The 19211-nt window shown below is 46.5% G+C and overlaps 1 protein-coding gene across 22 annotated transcripts in view; it reads right to left on the reverse strand.

The window, feature by feature from the left end:
* The window catches only part of CFAP65 (cilia and flagella associated protein 65), a 38951-nt gene extending 30936 nt beyond the window's left edge, over window positions 1-8015 (reverse strand). For 5 of the 22 annotated variants that reach the window (XR_010149890.1, XR_010149888.1, XR_010149889.1 and 2 more), the window contains exons 1-3: window positions 5393-5635; window positions 4872-5075; window positions 1974-2158 (exon numbers count right to left, since the gene is read on the reverse strand). Coding sequence is in view for 19 of the 22 variants with exons in the window: in XM_054679384.2 (XP_054535359.1) it covers window positions 1974-2158; window positions 4872-5075; window positions 5393-5545 (542 nt within the window). In the remaining 3 variants the exon portion in view is untranslated. Of the gene's footprint in view, window positions 1-1973; window positions 2159-4871; window positions 5076-5392; window positions 5636-5942; window positions 6031-6933; window positions 7034-7116 lie in introns of those variants that run through there. The other 17 variants (XM_063790785.1, XM_063790790.1, XM_063790782.1 and 14 more) reach the window with 16 other exon arrangements.
* Between the last annotated feature and the right edge of the window lie 11196 nt (window positions 8016-19211).

Here is a 19211-nt window from a genome sequence, read left to right on the forward strand (position 1 = left end):
AGAAAAGAAAGAAAAAAAAGAAAGAAGAAATTAGATAAACTTTAATGTGTGTTTATGAGAAAAACTCTCAGCAAAGCAGGAATAGAAGAATATTCCCATAATCTGACAAGGTGTACACTTTTACAGAAACCCTACAGAAAATCAATCCTACCAGACAGCTTAATAGTGAAACATTGCAGTCCTTTACTCTGAGATGATAAACAAAACAAAGATGGCTCTATAACCACTTCTGTTCAACACTTTTCTATTTAACAATGCAGTAAGGAAAGACAAAAGGTGTAAGGACTAGAAAGAAAAAAATAATGTCATTTTCCATTTAAAATACAAACGTGTGCATGAAAAAACAAGAATATTAACAAATAAATTATTAGAATAAGAGGATTTGCCAAGATCACTGAACATAATACCTATATAAAAATGACATTTTAAAAACTAGCAACAAACAGAAATAAAACAACTAAAAAATATGTCATATATAACAACAGCAAAAATATAAAATACTTATGAATAAATCTAACTAAGGATGTGCTAAATGTCTATGGAGAAAACTTTACACTCTATTGAGAGACAGGAAAGATAACCTAATGAATACAGAAATAGCCCATGTTCGTGGATTAAAAGACTCAATATTATAATGATATCATTTATCCTCATATTCATCTATAGGTCCAATTAAATCCCAATCAAAATCTCAAGAAGTGTTTTATGTGCATGTGTGATAAGCTGATTTGAATATTTATATAAAAGATCAAAGGGAGGGCCAAGAATAGCCAAGACAATCTTGAAGAAGAATTAAGTAGGAGGACGTATACTACCAGCTATCAAGACTTACTATTCGTAAAAATCAATTCCATATAGACAAAAGACAAATATAAAAGGCAAAAATATAAAGTCTTTAGAAGATACTAGAGGAAAATATCTTAATGACCTAGGGGTAGAGAAGGACTTCTTAGGAGAAGCATAAAAAAGCACCAATCATAAAATAAAAAGACTGATAAAGTTGATACCTTTAAAATTCAACTTTGAACTTTTATTCTTCAAAAGACACAATAAAGGGAGTAAAGACAAATCATAAGATGAGAGAAGATATCCACAACGCATAACTGGCAAAGAGTTTGTAATTGGGATAAGAACTTATACCAAACAGAAAAAAGACAAGATAATGTAAGAGAAAAATGGCCACAGACTTGATCATAAATTTCACACATGAAGAAATGCAAAGTGTCAATAACCGACAAAAAGACACTCATCCTCATTCATTAGTAATCAGGGAAATGCAAATTAAAACCACAAGTTACCATTATTGGCAAAAATTTTAAATTCTGACAATAGCAGTTATTGGTAAGGATGTGGAGGAAAGGGAACTCTCTAATGCTGCTGGTGGGTGTCTAAAGAAATCCATGCACTTTGGGAAATAGTTTGGTTTATCTATAGCAAGTGAACAGGTATATGGCCCAAGCCTCCGCAATTCTACTCCTGCATCTATTCCCCAGAAAAGACAGAAGGTGGAGCAAGGTGGTGGAATAGAAGGTTCCATCCCGCAAGGTCACCAATTTAACAACTACGCAGAAACAAAACAAAACAAAACAAAACAAAACAAAACAAAAACCTTCATAAGACTCCAAAATCATGTGAGCCTTCATAGTACCTGGTATTCCCCAGAAAAACTCTTGTACTTATGTAACTGGACACATATACATGAATGTTGGTAACAGTCCCAAATAGAAACAGCCCAAACTTCCTTCATTCTGGATGAATACATTATGGTACAGGCACACATTGGGACACTATACCACAATGAAAAATAATGGATTATAGCCGCATAATTATTCATACTGCACGTGTTTTAAACACTCACTGGCTTTTATATGGCATGTTAAAGGTTTTTTTGTTTGTTTTGTTTTGTTTTGAAGAGAGCCTGCTTTCGGGGCTCAAGGCTGTGGCACTGGGTCCTTGATCCCTTATACTGGTACCTGTACTTCATCTTCTGGAGTTTCAAGGATCGATTTTTCAGAACCAGATTCCTTGTGGTCTCCTTTCCTAGCTCCCAGCCTTTCCAATGCAGCTCCTCAGCCACCTCAATGCCCCAGATGACCCTCTTGTTCACTCTCTCCTGCTTCTTTGGGGAGTGCATCTGAGTGTCCATGGAGCTTGCAGGCTGTTCAGGTGGCAGGGAGAAGGGGGAGCAGAAAGGATGTATCAGCAGGGTGGGATGCCAAGACCTAGAGAACAGGTGAAGGTCCTCCTCCTCCACCACCAAGAAAATAAAAGACAAGAAGAAAAACGATGATTGACACCACCCCTCACCCCTTGGGGATGGTCTGGAGACAGATGGTGAGAGGCAGGTAAGCCCTGAAGTCAGACATCACCTCTTCCAAGACTGGAACTGTTTTGCAACTAGAGCCCCTGCCCCTGAAGCCTTCCCTGGGAGGCTCCATCAGCCACTCTTTGCAAACACACAAATGCAGGTTTCTGTTCTGTTCCTCAGTGCACCCTCAGATACCACCCCATCAGGTGCCTCCTCCCCTCTTCCTCCTCCCAGTCCTGCCCCTTGCTACACATGCCTCTCCTAGCTAGAGCAGTCTATCCCAGGCCCTTTTCCAGAACACATTTCCCTCTGCACCATTCCCTCTCCCATTCCTCAATTGGCTGGTGGGGCAGAGGAGGAGCCAATTTGCTTGCTGTTCACCCCACCCATCCCCTGCCTTCTGGGGCCACTCCAAGTGCTGCTCCTGGTGATTGATGCTAGTGCTGCCATGTGCGGCGTTTCCAACTATAATGGAAAATCTTTCCATAGGCTTATCCATCACCCCTTCTAGATGAAGAAGGAGGGGGCATGGAAACCCCCCTGGGGCAGTAAGGTTGAGGGAGGATGAACTGGATGCCTCCTCCTACCACAGTCACTGCCATGAGCACTCAATTCATTGGCATTTTATCTTTTTTTTTTTTTTAATTGTAAGAGTCTCGCTTTATCGCCCAGGCTGCAGTATAATGGCACAATCTCGGCTCACTGCAACCTCTACCTCCCAGGTTCAAGTGATTTTCTCACCTTAGCTTCCCGAGTAGCTGGGATTACAGGCACCCGTTATCATGCCTGGCTAATTTTTGTATTTCTGTAGAGACGGGGTTTCACCATGTTGGTCAGGCAGGTCTTGAACTCCTGACCTCAGGTGATCCACCCACCTTGGCCTCCCAAAGTGCTGGGATTACAGGTGTGAGCCATCATGCCCGGCCAGCATTTTATTTTATCTTTGACCAAGTATTGCTTTTATATTGTTGCATAATATAAGGATATAGTCATTCATTCAACAAATATTTTTTGAGTACCTATCATGCACCGGACACTGTGCTAGGTGCTGGGACTACAATGGTGAACAGGACTGACAAATCCCTTTTCTCTTGGAGCTTACATTCTCAGTTTCAATATTTACTGAGTGTGTCTGATGGCCAATATACTATTTTCTTTCCTGAGTCACCTATGGAAGAAAGGTGACATGCATGATGGGAGGTAATTTACTATAATATCAGTTGGTGCATCAGTCAGTGTCTAGGCAGGAAAACGGAAGCCACTCTGAATGTTTAAAATAGGGAATTTACTGTGGCCAGGTGCAGTGGCTCACGCCTGTAATCCCAGCATTTTGGGAGGCTGAGGTGGGTGAATCACGAAGTCAGGAGTTCAAGACCAGCCTGGCCAATATGGTGAAACCCCCGTCTCTACTAAAAATACAAAAAATTAGCCGGGCATGGTAGCAGGCGCCTGTAATCCCAGCTACTTGGGAGGCTGAGGCAGCAGGATCGCTTAAACCCCGGAGGCAGAGGTTGCAGTGAGCTGAGATTGCACCATTGCACTCCAGCCCTGGTGACAGTGCGAGACTCCGTCTCAAAAAAAGAAAAACAAACAAACAAACAACAACAACAAGGAAATTTACTGCATAACCATGAGTAGTGAAGGAACCTGGGAGTTGGCAACAAGAAGCTGCCACCACACCTAGGTTAGAAGTGGTGGGGTCAATACAGCCTTGAGGCCTGTCTGGTGGGAACTGGAGCCACAGGGGAAATGCAGCTGCTGACAGAGACACTGTGTACAACAGAGAGAGGAAGAGAAATGCCCTGGCTTCTCCCTTCATCCCATCTTCCAATCTCCTCCTAGCTCAGAGCAGAGCAGGGAAGGGCAGTGAGTGAATCCAAGGGCAAACAGGCCCAGAATGGCACAGAGGACAGAGATGTCTTTTAAAACATGACCCTCAGTCCACAGGGTCTGTCCACAGGAGGCAAGGGCAGCACACCTAAGGAGCTGGGCACCATACACCACACAACACAGACACACACTGCATCATACACAAAGCCATACCCATAGTCAAACCCCTTGACAGCTGCATCATCACATAGAGAGAACTACACAGAGCTGCAAAAAATAAACAGTATCCATACATTATTGGTCAAACACAAAGTCCTAGGGGTCAAGGCCGGAAGAACTTCCTGAGGAAAGAGAAATCCTGGCTATCCAACCAGCCTCTGACTCGTTCCTCCCTGGCACTGTCCTACCCCACGGCCTCTCAGGCACTCACTGCTCCCAGCACTCCAGTGTGCTTGGTGATAACAATGGTGAACAGGACTGACAAATCCCTTTTCCCTTGGAGCTTACATTCTCAGTTTCAATATTTACTGAGTGTGTTCGATGGCCAATATAGTATTTTCTTTTCTGAGTGACTCATGGAAGAAAGGTGACAAGGAAAGTCTAGACAAGGTCTAGTGCTAAGATGCAGAGGGAAGAGTCAGGGCCTCTCAGATTCCCACCCCACTGCCCTGCCACCCATGCCCCGCCCTGGCCCTGCCACACCCTGCTCTGCCTGCCCTGGCCATATCCTTACCTGGGCGCTGATGGTGCTGCAGGCACTCATGGCTGCACTGCTGTCGTTGATGGCAGGGATGGCCACTGTGCTGGCACTCAGGCAGGATCCACCAGAGTTCATGGTGTGGTTCCTGCTGTTCCTGGACCTCACGATGGAGCTTGGAGCCTGGGTGAGCATCAGGCCCTTGGGACACAGTCCAAAGGGAGCACTCTGAGTATGGAGCTGGGAAGAGAGCAGAGGGGAGGGGAGACAGGAGTGACATGAGAAAGAGAGGCTGAGGGAGGACACTCTCATGGCCATCCTTGTCATGGAGGAGAGGGTCTGCTTCCCAGCTCTGGCAACAGGTGCTACCTGGCACCATGAGGAATGAGGCTGTACACGAGATCCAGGGCTTTGCCTGGGAGCCTAGGGACTCACCATCAGGAAAGGCACTCCAAAGAGGGACTTGGGGACAAGGCCCACCCCACTATGCCCCTCCATGGCCACACTTGGCACTGCTCAGCAAGCTCCAGTGGGTGTTACTGAAGTGTGTGCATTACCTTTATCTGGCTTTTACTCTCTGCTTGTTTCTTCTGAACACTCTTGCCTTTTGTGAGAAGAGGAATAAGGGGGAAAGAAGAGGCAAATGAGACTGATGGATTCTCTACCTTCTGGGTTTTCTCCACCAGTCTACAACCGGTTAAGGTAAACATCACTTAAATAAATCAATCAAAGCATAAGTCAATCCATCTCTAGAGCAGAGGGATCCTCGATGACTGTAGCTGAAATCATATGCAAATATATGTGACACATATATTTGTATATATGCCAGATGCTATGTATGCATACATGTCTGTTTTCCAGGAGGAATGGCCACAGTTTTCACCAAATGCTCAAGAGGATGCTTGACCTCGATCTAAGGGACACAAAGTATCTCAGACTAGCTCTGGCTCCATCACCTCGAATCCCCTCTTCCTTTAGCACACACACGCAAGTGTGACTTTGTTACCTCGACAAAAGGACAGCAATTTTCACACTCACACACCAAGACTAAGCCAGCCCCACTCAGGCACATGTGGAAGTGGTTTGCAGATCCCTATAATGACTTACCTCAAATGGTTCATCTCTGATTTCCCTTTACACTTGACATGAAGCCATCATGCATGAAATCATAGAACATGGCACTGCCCCCCAAAATATAATGCAATCCACATGTGTACTTTAAAACATTCTGGTAGCCACATTAAAAAAAGTAAAAAGACACAGGTAAAATTAATTATAATTATATATTTTATTTAACCCATCATATCAAAAATACTACATTGAATATGTAATCGATATGAAATTATTGAGGTACTTTACTTTCTTATTTTGTATTAAGACTTTGAAATCTGGTGTGCATTTTACATTTACAGCACATCTCAATTTGGACTACCCATATTTTCAGTGCTGAATAGCTACATATGGCTATTGGCTACCACATTGGACAGCATCACTTTAATACCTTTTTTGAACATATGTTTATTTTTCAGACTACTCAGTATCCTCCCTCACTTCTTCAAATAACAATCTCAAAAATAATAATGTCTATTAACATGTACTGAGAATCCACGTGCCAGGCAGTGTTGTAAAGTCCTTAGAGGGATTTTATTTATTTATTTATTTATTTATTTATTTAAGACAGACTCTCACTCTGTTGCCCAGGCTGGAGTGCAGTGGCAAGATCTTGGCTCACTGCAACCTCCACCTCCCAGGTTCAAGCAATTCTCCCTTACAGGTATTTTAATTCTTACAACAGTTTATGATTACGTGTGACTTGCCCATTTATTTGGCCTAAAATGATCCTTTTTCAAGTTTGTCATTCAGTTCCTTATTTTAATGTGTTCAGATTTAGCAAACAATTTCATGATCACCCTTTAGGAATTTATACAGTTCCGTCAGACACTCTCTTATCCCTCCCCCACCACCCACCAACACCCTTCCAAAGCAGAAGATTCTGTTGACCCTGGTTTTCCTAGTTGGCAACATGTCTAAACCCTCTGGAGGGGACTATCTAGATTCAGTCGTTCGTTCACAAATAGTAAGTTCACAAAGCACTTACTATTATGTACCAGGTACTGTGCTAGGCACCAGACAAGGCAGGCAAGGCTCCTACCTCCAATTGTGAACTGCACGTTCAGATGAAATCAAAGAAATGTAAGCTGAGGAGACACAGAGAGAGTCCATTACTTTTCTGCCACGGGATGGTCTTGCAGCCCTGTCCTGACTCATTAATGCCTCTTACCTCAGGGGACTGTACAGACAGCTCCTGCCTCAGAGCTCTGAAAAAGTCTCCACTCAACACATGAAACTATTCCAGAGAGTGCATGGAAGAGATGAGAGATGATGGGGTAGAAAGCTGGTCCAACACAGGTCATAGGGCTAGGGAAGTGGTCCCAGGGCAAGGGACGCTGGGTGCCAGAATCTTCTCAGACTCTACGGGGATAGGCAAATTTCTCCATCTCCCGGAGCCTCAGCCTCCTCGCCTGTAAAATGTGGGTTATCCTGACGATTTCACAAAGTTGGTGTGCAGCTCGAATGAAACAGAGGATTTGAAAAAGCACTAAACAAACCCATGTTATAGTAATTAACAACCATAACTTTCCCACTAGCCTGCACTATTCTTCCAAAAGACTCACACATCTGCAGTCGTTGTGAAGAGACTGGGCAAGCGAGGTTTTTTGTTTTGTTTTGGATTTGTTTTGTTTTAAATTGAAGTTTCCAATTTCGAGGACTTTAAAAAATATATATCATGAGCTTCCTTTATTTGCCTAATTGCTGATCTAAAAATCTCCAAGATGACCACTAGAAAAAGTGGCAGGTCGTCGTATGGAGTCGAGGGAGAAAGAAACAGATGAAACAAACGGGGACAAAATACACTTAGAGCTGTTTCTTCTTTCTCTTCGGGATCCTTAGTCTGATTGATCTCGCCCAAGACTCAGTCCCATGGGGCTCTCTGAAGGGCATGGAGGGGACCTCTGGCCACGATTTCCCGAAGGATAGGGTCTCCCGGGACAGATACCTTCCCTGGCCACTCGCGCCGCTCCCTGGGACCCTGGGACCTTGGGACTAACGCTCAGAACTTACATCGCCTCCATATTGCCGTCTCCATAGATACAGGACGCGCAGGAAACGGCGTCTTCAGATATCCCAGGGCAACGACGGCAGCCCGAGTGAGTCAAGATTCATAGAAGGCGAATGCGCCGCCCAATTTTATTTCCTATATTCAGTTTTGATTCCCTGACTTTTCCTGCTGGTAGTAACTGTGGGCTTCTACCTGTCGCGACATGGTAATGTAGAACCTCCTAGTTGTCGTGACGTTCCAGCAATCATGACTTTAATTGACGACCAAATTCACAGGAAGCTACTCTGTGGGCTTGGCACTCTGACATGCATAGAGACAGAAGCTCATTCTCTGTGATTGCAATTGTTAACTTAAAAGCAGCCCGCAGTTATTTCTTATTTGAATATTGCTTTGCAAATAGATCCCTTTTGCTGATGAGAGGGAATGCGTCCTCTGCGTTTTCTCCCGGCATTTCTTCTTGGTCAGCAACAAGAAAAATAACTCTTTTGAAGGGATCGGAAGGTTAACGTATAAAGGAATTATTATACATAATGTAGACTTTCGGAAGCCCATTGGTTCATTTGTTGGTATGTGTGTTGGAGGAAGGGTCCTATTTTGTGAAGACTCCTTAGTAGGTGAAGCTGAAAGTCTCAAAGTTCACTCTTGGGTAACTAAGGATGTTTTGCTCCTCAAGACAGTGAACCTATTTCCTTTCAGATGGAAGGGGGGATGTGACTACGGGGAGAGAGCTTAGTGAGTCTAGGGGTAAACACAGAAAATAAGCTATCATTTTGGGAGAGCTGGAGTTGACTTGTGAAAGGTGAAAGATGGACTGAGATGGCAAAGTGGCCTGAGCTGGCCTGGGAGATCACATGGCCAGAGACTGGCAGGGCTGGAGGGAAGGGGCAGGCAGGGCGCCTGGTAAATTACGCCAGCAGGATCAGGAGTTTTCCGGGAATCAAAGAATGTGGAACTCAGTGAGCTTTTCCCTGGATTTAACGGGATTCTCAGAATCTGAAACCTGTACTTTGGACATGATGACTTTTATGCTGTTTGTAGTTTCTATAATTATTTCCTTTTTGTTTTTCCCCAAATTCTTTTTGAAATGGTCAGCCTGACTCAGCTGGACCTTAGGGACAAGGAAAGGAACTGGTTCATTCTTAGGCGAAAATGAAATAGGGACTTTGGGGGCAGGGTTTTGTGTTGGCCCCAGGAATCTCAGTGGGAAAACCCCAAGGAGGAAGAACAGCTCATGCTAAAGGCATCCTCGTGCCTCTTCACCGGGGAGTCTCCTTCCTGAGCTCTTGCCTGCTCAATGGTGGATTCTGGGTTTGGAAAAATTAAAGGGAATGGTTCCTCCTCTTAGCAGGGCCCCTGTAGCCTCTCCTTCTGTAGGCGTCTAGCTGCCTCCTAGAAGCCCTGATGCCTAGTGACCACAGCTGACATCAGTGGACTCCCAGGGAGAAGCCTGTGTGCTGGACTTTGCCCAGGGAGGCACACACATGGAAAGAGGCTTCACAAGGGATTGAGCCTGAGGAGGGAAAAGAGGAAGCTGAGTTTGCTTTGAAACTCTCCCTTTCCAGGAGCCTAGAACCAGTGGAATAATGGGTCCTGGGACCTGTTGATCATATTTTCCCTGGACCCAAAAATAGATCATGGGAGAGGAGGCCAAGTGCGGTGGCTCACACCTGTAATGCCCACTCTTTGGGAGGTGGAGGCTAGTGGATCAGGAGTTTGGTCAGGAGTTCAAGACCAGCCTGACCAACAGGGTGAAACCCTGCCTCTACTAAAAACATAAACATTAGTCGGGCATGGTGGCTCATGCCTGTAATCCCAGTTACTCGAGAGGCTGAGGCAAGATAATTGCTCGAACCTGGGAGGCGGAGGTCGCAGTAAGCTGAGATAGCACCACTGCACTCCAGCCTGGGTGACAGAGCGAAACTCTATCTAAAAAAAAAAAAAAAATCACTGGGGAGGGTTTGCTGTTTGGTTCAAGGCTGGGTGACAATACAGAAAATTGATTATCAGGATGTAGGAGAAGGGAGGAAGGATGGAAGGGAGATGGCCTCAGATCCTCCTGGCCTGGAAGCTGGTGTGAGGAATAATAAAGGTAAAAGCACACTCCATGATTTGAACTTCGACACACATACAAATACGTTTTCTAAGCTTCTTTTTCCCAGATATCTTCCCACACCTCTATGCCCCCCATCATATAGAGAAGACCCAGGGCTGGGAAATCAGGCAGACCTGAGATTAATCCCAACTCTATTACTAACTGCCTATGTGACCTTAGGCAAGTCACATGACCTCTCTGAGCTTCAGTTTCCTCATCTGTTGGGTCTCATGAGTTGGAGTGTAGGAGAAATCATGCTAGGGCTAGGATAAAACCAATATCACCGATACGGTTATATAGGATTGCTTGAATGGCTGCTGTGTTGGCATCTGTTCGGGCGTACCATCAGCTAATGAGTAGAAAGGATATAATTCCTACGCCTTCTCAGCCGATGAAGAGTTGGAATAGGTTGTTGTTACCTGGGGATAATTCTCAAAAGGCAGGTGGGAAAATTGGGTGATAAGGTATGTGTAAAGTACTTGACACATGGTAGGCAATCAACAAAACCTCTCTCTCTCTCTCTCTCACACACACATACACACACACACACACACACACACAGAGAATATTCACTAAATGGGAGGTCTCTGTAAGTAAGCCACTCAGCCTTCTGCACACCTGCGCCTCCTACAAGCATCCAGCCTCTTGGCTGCATGCTGGAGAAGTGGGAAGTTTTTGCCATCTCCATGTCCTCCTCCTTTGTTTCTCCAACAAGGAGCCTACCTTGCTGCTCTGGGTGGAAAAAGACAAAAGGAGACACCAGGGTGCCTGGCTATCCAGTTACAAGTCCACCCAGATCCAGCACTTAGAAAGCCCTCTCTTGCCTTTCTCCATCCTGAGATTCTGACTCCATTTTGAGTGTTGGTTCTGGAATCAGTTTGCATTCAAGTTGTACTTGAGGGATGGAGGTGAAAAAGTGGGCTCTCCCCACAAAAAAAAGATGAGTTCATGTCCTTTGCAGGGACATGGATGAAGCTGGAAACCATCATTATAAGCAAACTATCACAAGGACAGAAAACCAAACACTTCACGTTCTCACTCATAGGTGGGAGTTGAACAATGAGAACACATGGACACAGTGGGGGGAACATCACACACTGGGGCCGGTCAGGGGGTGGGGGGCTGGAGGAGGGATAGCATTAGGAGAAATACCTAATGTAAATGATGAGTTGATGGGTGCAGCAAACCAACATGGCACATGTATACCTATGTAACAAACCTGCACGTTGTGCGCATGTACCCTAGTACTTAAAGTATAATACAAAATAAATAAAATAAAATAAAATGTAAAGGTATACCTTTAAAGAAAAACAGAAAAAGAGAAGGTAGGCCCTCCCACAGAAGCTCCTGTCCTCAGCAATGAGTGAGGTGAGTGTTCTCAGCCCAGTCTAGGGTGGGGGATAGAGAGTGAGAAAAGGCTGTAGCTAAGAGGGCCACTGGGTAGTTTAGGGCTGGATCTAGGAGCAGACAGAGGACATTCTCTGCATTAGAGGGTCATGGTCCCCTGCAGCTACTGTATTGGAGGGCGTTAAGAGACTGGTTGCAACTCCAGCCTGAAAGGGTTGCCAGGACCCAAAACTGTCAGGGTTTGGGGATAGACTGCCAAATGGCAAGAAAATTTAAAGGAAAGCATTCCTTTCTGCCTGGGACCCCTACAGGATTTTCTTTTCTTTCTTTCTTTCTTTCTTTCTTTCTTTCTTTCTTTCTTTCTTTCTTTCTTTCTTTCTTTCTTTGTTTTTGAGATGGAGTCTCGCTCTGTCGCCCAGGCTGGAGTGCAGTGGCGCAATCTCGGCTCACTGCAAGCTCCGCCTCCCAGATTCACGCCATTCTCCTGCCTCAGCCTCCTCAGTAGCTGGGACTACAGGCACCCGCCACCACGCCCGGCTAATTTTTTTTTTTTGTATTTTTAGTAGAGACGGGGTTTCACCATGTTAGCCAGGATGGTCTCCATCTCCTGACCTCGTGATCCGCCCGCCTCGGCCTCCCAAAGTGCTGGGATTACAGGCATGAGCCACTGTGCCCGGCCAGGATTTTCTAACTCTCCTATGCAAACCAGGCTCCATAGATAACTTTCTCCCTCTATTCATTGTCTCCACCACAGGGTAGAAAGACATACAAGCTAATAGTAGGGGGAAGGTGGAAAAATTACATGAAGTCTAATCTCAGAAAACTCAAGTTCAAATCCTGGTTCCAGCTTTTAATAACTGAGCAATGTCAGGAAAATGGTTAAACCTCCCTAAACCTGACTTTCCTCATCTGTAAAATGGGAACAAACAGGAGTGTAATCAAAATACTTAACAATTGGGAAGGTGTGTGCACCTATGAGCATGAGAATGGACCTGTGAGCTGGACACCAGCTGGCCTTAGAGCCAGAGCCAGGGTCCTGGAAGCCCACATTGTGCCAGGGTCATAAGGAAGCATGAGTAGTTTAGGGAGGGGACTGGAAGAGTGTCCAGGGCAATGTAGGGCTCAGTAAGTGACTGTTTGCCAACTGGCACGGAAGTATTTCCAGATATAAACAACAAGTATAGCCATACTGTACTGGGTGCAAGTCAGACTTAGGGGTAAATCCCTACCTTATTAGCTACTGCATACACGGTTATTTCAACTGGAAGTCTTTCCCCTTCTCGATCCTCCTCACTGGGGGAGGAACTGTGAGCACAGCTAACTGCTTGTTTTCTTCTAGTCTAAGCATTGCTCCTTTTCTGTGGTAGCTCTCTCTGCTGCCTTCACCTACGCAGTCTCCAGCTGGCTCTATGACCAGCACCACGGACAGCTCCCGCTGGCCAGGCCATCCCCCTTCCTCCTTCCTCCAACCTTCTATCGCCTCTTTCTCCACTTACCCTAATGCAGAAATCCCAAGGTCTGAACAGAATGAGAACACCCCTGAGGAGACAGTACAGTGGAGTGGCTAGGAAAAAGATTCTGGAGCCAAGCAGACTGGAATTTTAATCCCAACACCATCAGCTATCAACTATATAATCTTTTCCTTCATTTCTATAAGAACCAGGTTCCTTATCTGTAAACAGGCAAACCTATAACTGCTACCTCAAAGGTTATGAGGTTTATGGGAGACAAAAGAATTAAGAAACTTAGCACAGTGCCTGGTCCATTACAGGTTCTGAGTAAATGAAGAAGACTATTATTCTGTGACTTTCCATCTTACTTAATTCCTCAAACGTTTTTCCAGTCCACTTCTGACTAGAGCCATCTCACTGGCTCAGTGTGGCTGGCCTTCCTTAGTGTGGAAGTCAGCCTGGACTCAGGTATGGCAAGAGAGCCCACCTTTGAATGGTCCATGAGATTCTGTGTTTGTTAGTTATTTTTGCATTTTAAAAATTTCAAGTTCATTTTATTATTTTTCTTTTTAAAATTATTATTATTGTTACCAAGATAGGGTCTTCTTCTCTTGCCCAGGCTGGAGTACAGTGGCACAATCATGGCTCACTGCAGCCTTGACCTCCTGGGCTCAAGCGATCCTCCTACATCACCCCCTAACCCCCACCCAATCTGCCACCACCAGTAGCTGGGACTACAGGTGCGCACCACCATGCCAGACTAATTTTTTTTTTGTACTTTTGTTGTGGAGATGGAGTTTCGCCATGTTCCCCAGGCTGGTCTTCAACTCCTGGGCTCAAGTGATCTTCTTGTCTCGGCCTCTCAAAGTGCTGGGATTACAGGAGTGAGCCACCGCTCCTGCGGAGTTAATTTTAGATGTACCAAAGAGTCACGAAAATAGTACAGACAGTTTTCATAAACACTTCTCCCACCTTTCCCTTACATTAACATCTTACATCACCATAGAACAAAACCAGGAAATTAACCTTGATATGTTGATACACAAACGCTATTAACAAAAGTATGGCATTTAGATTTCTCAAGTTTGTCCATTAGTGTTCTATTCCTTTTCCAGTAGCTAACTGAGGATCCCACTTGGCAGTTAGTTTTCATGCCTACTTAGTATCCTTCACTGTATCCTGAGTCTTTCCTTGCCTTTCATGACTTAACTCTTTTCAAGAATACTGTCAGTTATTTTGTAAAAGGTTCATTCTGGGTTTGTGTCATGATTTCTCATGATTAGAGTGAGGATAACACAGAGGTGATATTACCTTCTCAGAGCACTATATCATAGTGTTGATATGTATTATCAGTGATGCTAACTTGATAACTTGGCTAAAGTGGTATCTGCTGGGATTCTCCACTGTAAAGTTGCTATTTCTCTCTCTTTTTAGATTTTGGTCATCCCCATCTTTTGCTTCTCTAAGATTAATAGGTTGAAACCAAGAACCCTGTCCTCACACTATCCTTTCCACCCCTACACTCCCACTCTCCTAAGCCACACCCATTCCTTATCACCTACCTGGTTCCTTTCCTCTGAGTTTTTCCAAGTTGGCCATTCAGAAGTGTGTGCTGAAGCCAGATGCAGATGCACCTGGAGTTTGTTAGGGGAACAGGGTACTTTCTGAACCTTCTTGCTGAGGTCCTGCATTTTCTGCTTGCAGGGACATTCTGAGCAAATGTGGCCAGCAATGGACCACAGGCATGTCCAACCCCATTCCCAGCTCTGTCTGCAACCCTTGAGCACTTTCTTCAACATTTGACGTTTGGGTTTTAAAAATCTCTAATCGCATTTCTCTCCAATCAGCCATGTATAACTTCTTGCTAATCACAAGCTTGTATCCATGAGCTTCCTTCCTTCTAGAATCACTGCAAAGCTCCTCACTTCTGCGGAGGTCCTGCCAGAAGGGCAGACGTACAGTTGATTTTTTCAATCAACTGAATATGGAGAGATGCGCTCATCCAATCCTCCCCTTTGTCACCACCTCCATCTGCCCCGAGTTTATTCCATTTCAGAGTTTTCTTGTGCTGCCCCTTCAGATGACAAAGGGTTAGGCCACACCTCCTCCAGGCTCATGCAATCTCCATTTTAAAAAGCCTTTGTGCCAAACTGTGTTTTGAGGCTCTGGAAAGCCTCAGGAGATGCCTTCATTAGTCCACATTCCCTCTTTGCCCTTTGTCCTGGTTACTATTGCTGTGTAAGGAGTTACTCCAAAATGTCAAGGTTCCAAACAGCCATTTTATTTTGTGGTTTTGTGAGTCAGGAATTCAGAAGCAGCTTGGCCATGCAGCTCTAGCTTGGGGTCTCTCATGTGGTTGCATTCAGAGGTTGGCCAGGGTTGCAGCCATCTGAAGGCCCAACTGGGCTGAATGTCCAATATGGCGCACTCCCATGGCTGACAATTTGCTCTGGCTGTTAGCTGGGATGTCAGCTGGACCATGGACTGGAACACCTCTCTATAGGTTAGGTGCACACACTCTCCAGCATGGCGGTCTTAGTGTAGAATCAGGCAGAAGCTGCATGGCCTTTCTGACCTAGCCTCAGATCAGATTTGAGGTAGACCCGGCATCTCTACAGGAGAAGTGTCAAAGAATTTGTGGACATATTTTTACCGTCCCCCCCACCGCCCCTGCCACCCAACCCTATCCTAGATCTCCTCACAGCACTTAGAACATTATTCCTCCAGGACTCCCTTCTCTAACAGGGTTCTGGTTACTCCCAGGCTCATCAGTCCTTTAGGCTGAGGTGAGGAGTATGTCCCTCCCATCCCCTTGGTTTGCTGCTGCGGGAGACCCGGGTTCTGATCTGCTAATGTTTGATTTTAAGAAAATGACTTCACCTCTCTGGGCCTCTGTTTCTTCAACTGCAAAGTAGGAATTAGGAACAACCTCATGTCACACACTGTTAGGATGAGAAAAGATCATGTAAATACCACACGTAGTGCACCTAATCGATAGTAGGTGCATAGTAGATTATGGGAGAAATGGCTGTGGGCAAGGCATTTTCCCTCTTGGGGCCTTGCTTTACTTATCTCTGAAATGCGGGTAATAATTCCCCTATTCTGCTTCCCCATACGGACGAGAGAGCTCTTGAATAGGCTGCAGGGAAGGCCAGCCCAGAGGTCAAACCCTGGCCCAGCTGGGCAGAAGGCCCAGCTGGGGTAGATGGGATGTGCATGCGTGCCAGGCAGCAGGTGTGACTCAGGCCGGTGAGGCACTCAGGGAGGGGCTATATCTACCCAACTGAGCCTTATCAGATCCGGGCTCGCCACCACTTGGCCCCATAAAACAAAGAGGCTTTGAGAACCAGGCTGAGGTGTGGGAGGTGGGGCCGAGCCTCAGAAGGCACAACCACCCAGGGGCCAGAGGGCACAGGCTGGGGAGCTGCCACCACCTACCCTGCCAAGGAGGTTTGCCCTGAAGGGGCACCCCTCCAGGTGGGAAGCTGGGTCTATGTTCTCCAGAGAAGGCCTCCATTGCTGGAGCCCAGCCCTCTTTGGGGCACTACCCACTGGGGCATTTCCCTCCCGGCCCTCAACTCCACTCTTGCCATGGGATACAGCATTTCCCTCCCCTACCTCCCATTTTGAAGTCTCCCCTCATCAAACTTCTAGCCCCAACTACACTGGCTCCCAGTCCCTGGGCATGCCCTGAACTTCCCTTCTGTACATCTGCTCCTGATGATCCACCCACCTGCCCTTGCCCAAGTCACTCATACCCCTGAAGACCCAGGCCAACACCAACCCCAGGAAGTCTCTGAGCATTGCGCATCCTGCCCCCAGTCCTGTCTAATCACTCTGCATTTCCTCTGGCGTCACACTGTATGTAGCTTCTCTCTGAATCTTCATCCCTGGCAGAATCTGCTGAGCCTGGCAGAAGCCCAGGCCCACCAGGACCAGAACTGATGGTTGTAAAAGTTGTAGACTGCACAAGGGCTCTAGGCTGAGGGAGCAGGGGGACTGAAATCCAGACACGCTCTGAAAGCCCCAGCATATACTCTGCGCTAGAGTCTCTTCTAAATGGACTTCCTGCTCCTGGCACCAGACCAGGAGAGCTGCCTTTTCTAGTTGAGTATCCCTGAGGGGGCACTTCTTACTAAATATTTCAATGGAGGGCTCCTATTTCCAGTTCCCACACAGGTGGCATAGGTGCTAGCAGCAGGCTCTGCTGCCTAAAGGACGTGTGCATTGGGTTCAGCCCTTTCCAACACAGGACCACTCACTGTCAGAAGCCATTCCACCCTGAGACCTGTGTCTCTTAGGGAAGATGGCTGAGTGCAGGCCTGCAGAGCTTCCAAAAAGCCATGCCAGCAGTGAGTGGGGCTTTCCAAACAAAAGAGAGAAGGCTGTAAGGCCAGCTTGAGGAAGGGTACTTACGGAGAGGCCCCAGCACAGCCAGATAGGGGAACCAGGGTGCAGTGAGCTTCTATAGAAGGTAACTGGCCCAGGCAGCTCCAGATGCCTCGCAGCCAGGAAGTTCCCCCACTGTGACTCCTGGACCCTGACACTCCAGGTCCTCCCAGGGACCTGTGGACTTAGGCATAGTTCTTGCATTTTGCCTGGACTGGGATAGCAGAGGCTACTCTGAATTTCTTTCCCATGCATTTCCAAGATAGAGCAGAGAGGCAGGCAGACAGAACAGGTGCCTGGAGGGTCCCTTGAACCCCAGTAGACCTTTGGATGACAGGGAGAGAGTATATCTATACAGGAAAGCCCTGGACATCACCCTCACAGGTGCAGCCACTAAAGCCAAAGAAGACCAAGGTTCAAGGTCAAGGATGCTGGTGGTGGGGGAGCTGGATTTCCTACTTAAAACCCCCGAAGTTGACTTGGGCCCTTTTCTCATCCCCCTCGCTCATCCAACCCTGGCTTCCATCCTGGCCATTCTATTGCCTAAGTATCTACAATCCATCACCTTCTTTGTGACCCTAGAGCCACTTCCCTGGTCTAGGACACCAACTCCCCAGTAGTGCTTCCATGATTGTCCTCTCTGGTCTGCCCTCCATACTGTAGACAGATGAGCTTTTGGAAGCAACCTAGTCATGAGCTTCCCCTGTTTGAGGGCCCCTGGGATTGAGTCCTATTGCGTGCAACACAGGCTCTGTGTCATCTGCCTCCTGCCTACCTCTCCACTTTGGCTTTTGCCAAGCCCACGTGACCCACATAGCTTTACCATTTTGGCCTAATGGTGGTTCCTCTAAGCCCTCAAGCCCCCAAACCTTTTATTTAACTATGTCCTTAGCCTGGATCTCTTCCACATGCCTGCCAGGAAAACTCCTTCTTGCCCCATTTGTAGCATCCTCGTCTTCAGGAAGTCTTCCTAGTCACCAGCCACTCCATGGTGCTTCAGTAGCCACTGTGAGGATGTCAGCCACAGCAGTTAGTGCACCATGTGGATATCCCTGTCTCCCACACTTCTCCCTCCCAACTTAGGAGTTTACTGAGGGCAGGCACTGCCTCTTTTCCCCAACTCAGGCACAGTGCCTGACATGGAGTGGCATCCATTAACATTGACTATGAGATTGGCCGGCCGCGGTGGCTCAGGTCTGTAATCTCAGCACTTTGGGAGGCTGAGGTGGGCAGATCATTTGAGGCCAGGAATTTGAGACCAGCCTGGCCAACATGGCAAAATCCCATCTCTACTAAAAATACAAAAAATTAACTGGGTTTGGTATGGCACACGCCTGTAATCCCAGCTACTCGGGAGGCTGAGGCAGGAGAATTGCTTGAACCTAAGGCAGAGGCTGCAGTGAGCCGAGATCATGCCACTGCACTCCATCCTGGGTGACAGAATAAGACCCTGTCTCAAAAAATAAATAAAATAAAATAAAATAAGCATTGACTATGAGCGAACATCACAGTTCTGGATGCAGCAGCCTTGGGGGCTAAGCTTGGGCCCAAGTGGAGAAGCAGGCATTGGATCCGCACTGCCTGGGTCTGGGTGGTGCAAATGACCCTCCTCTGGGTCTCAGCACTGTACAGAGGATGGGAGAGATTTGGGCCACCACACTGCAGATGTGAAAGATGATCTCCAGACTGTCTCCTTGTTTCTTCATATCTGGGCCCAGAATTCCAGGAAAAGCTGTAGGGTCTCACTCCCACCCCAAATTTGTTCTTTTGAGGGCCTGAATTCGTACAAAGTTCTTTGCTGAATCTTTGCAATCTTTGTCTGAAGAATGAATTTGTTCCCTGAGGAGGCCCATCTAGAACAGAAAGGTCTAAGGACACCAAATGGCTCTGTGTCTGCTGGACCACATATGCCCAACCCCAGCAGGAGAGGCATCCCCCCACTCCTTCCTCCATGAGCTGGAGAGTCATCTACTGCA

Source organism: Pan troglodytes, chromosome 13 (genome assembly GCF_028858775.2).
Source record: "Pan troglodytes isolate AG18354 chromosome 13, NHGRI_mPanTro3-v2.0_pri, whole genome shotgun sequence".
Lineage (NCBI taxonomy): Eukaryota > Metazoa > Chordata > Mammalia > Primates > Hominidae > Pan > Pan troglodytes.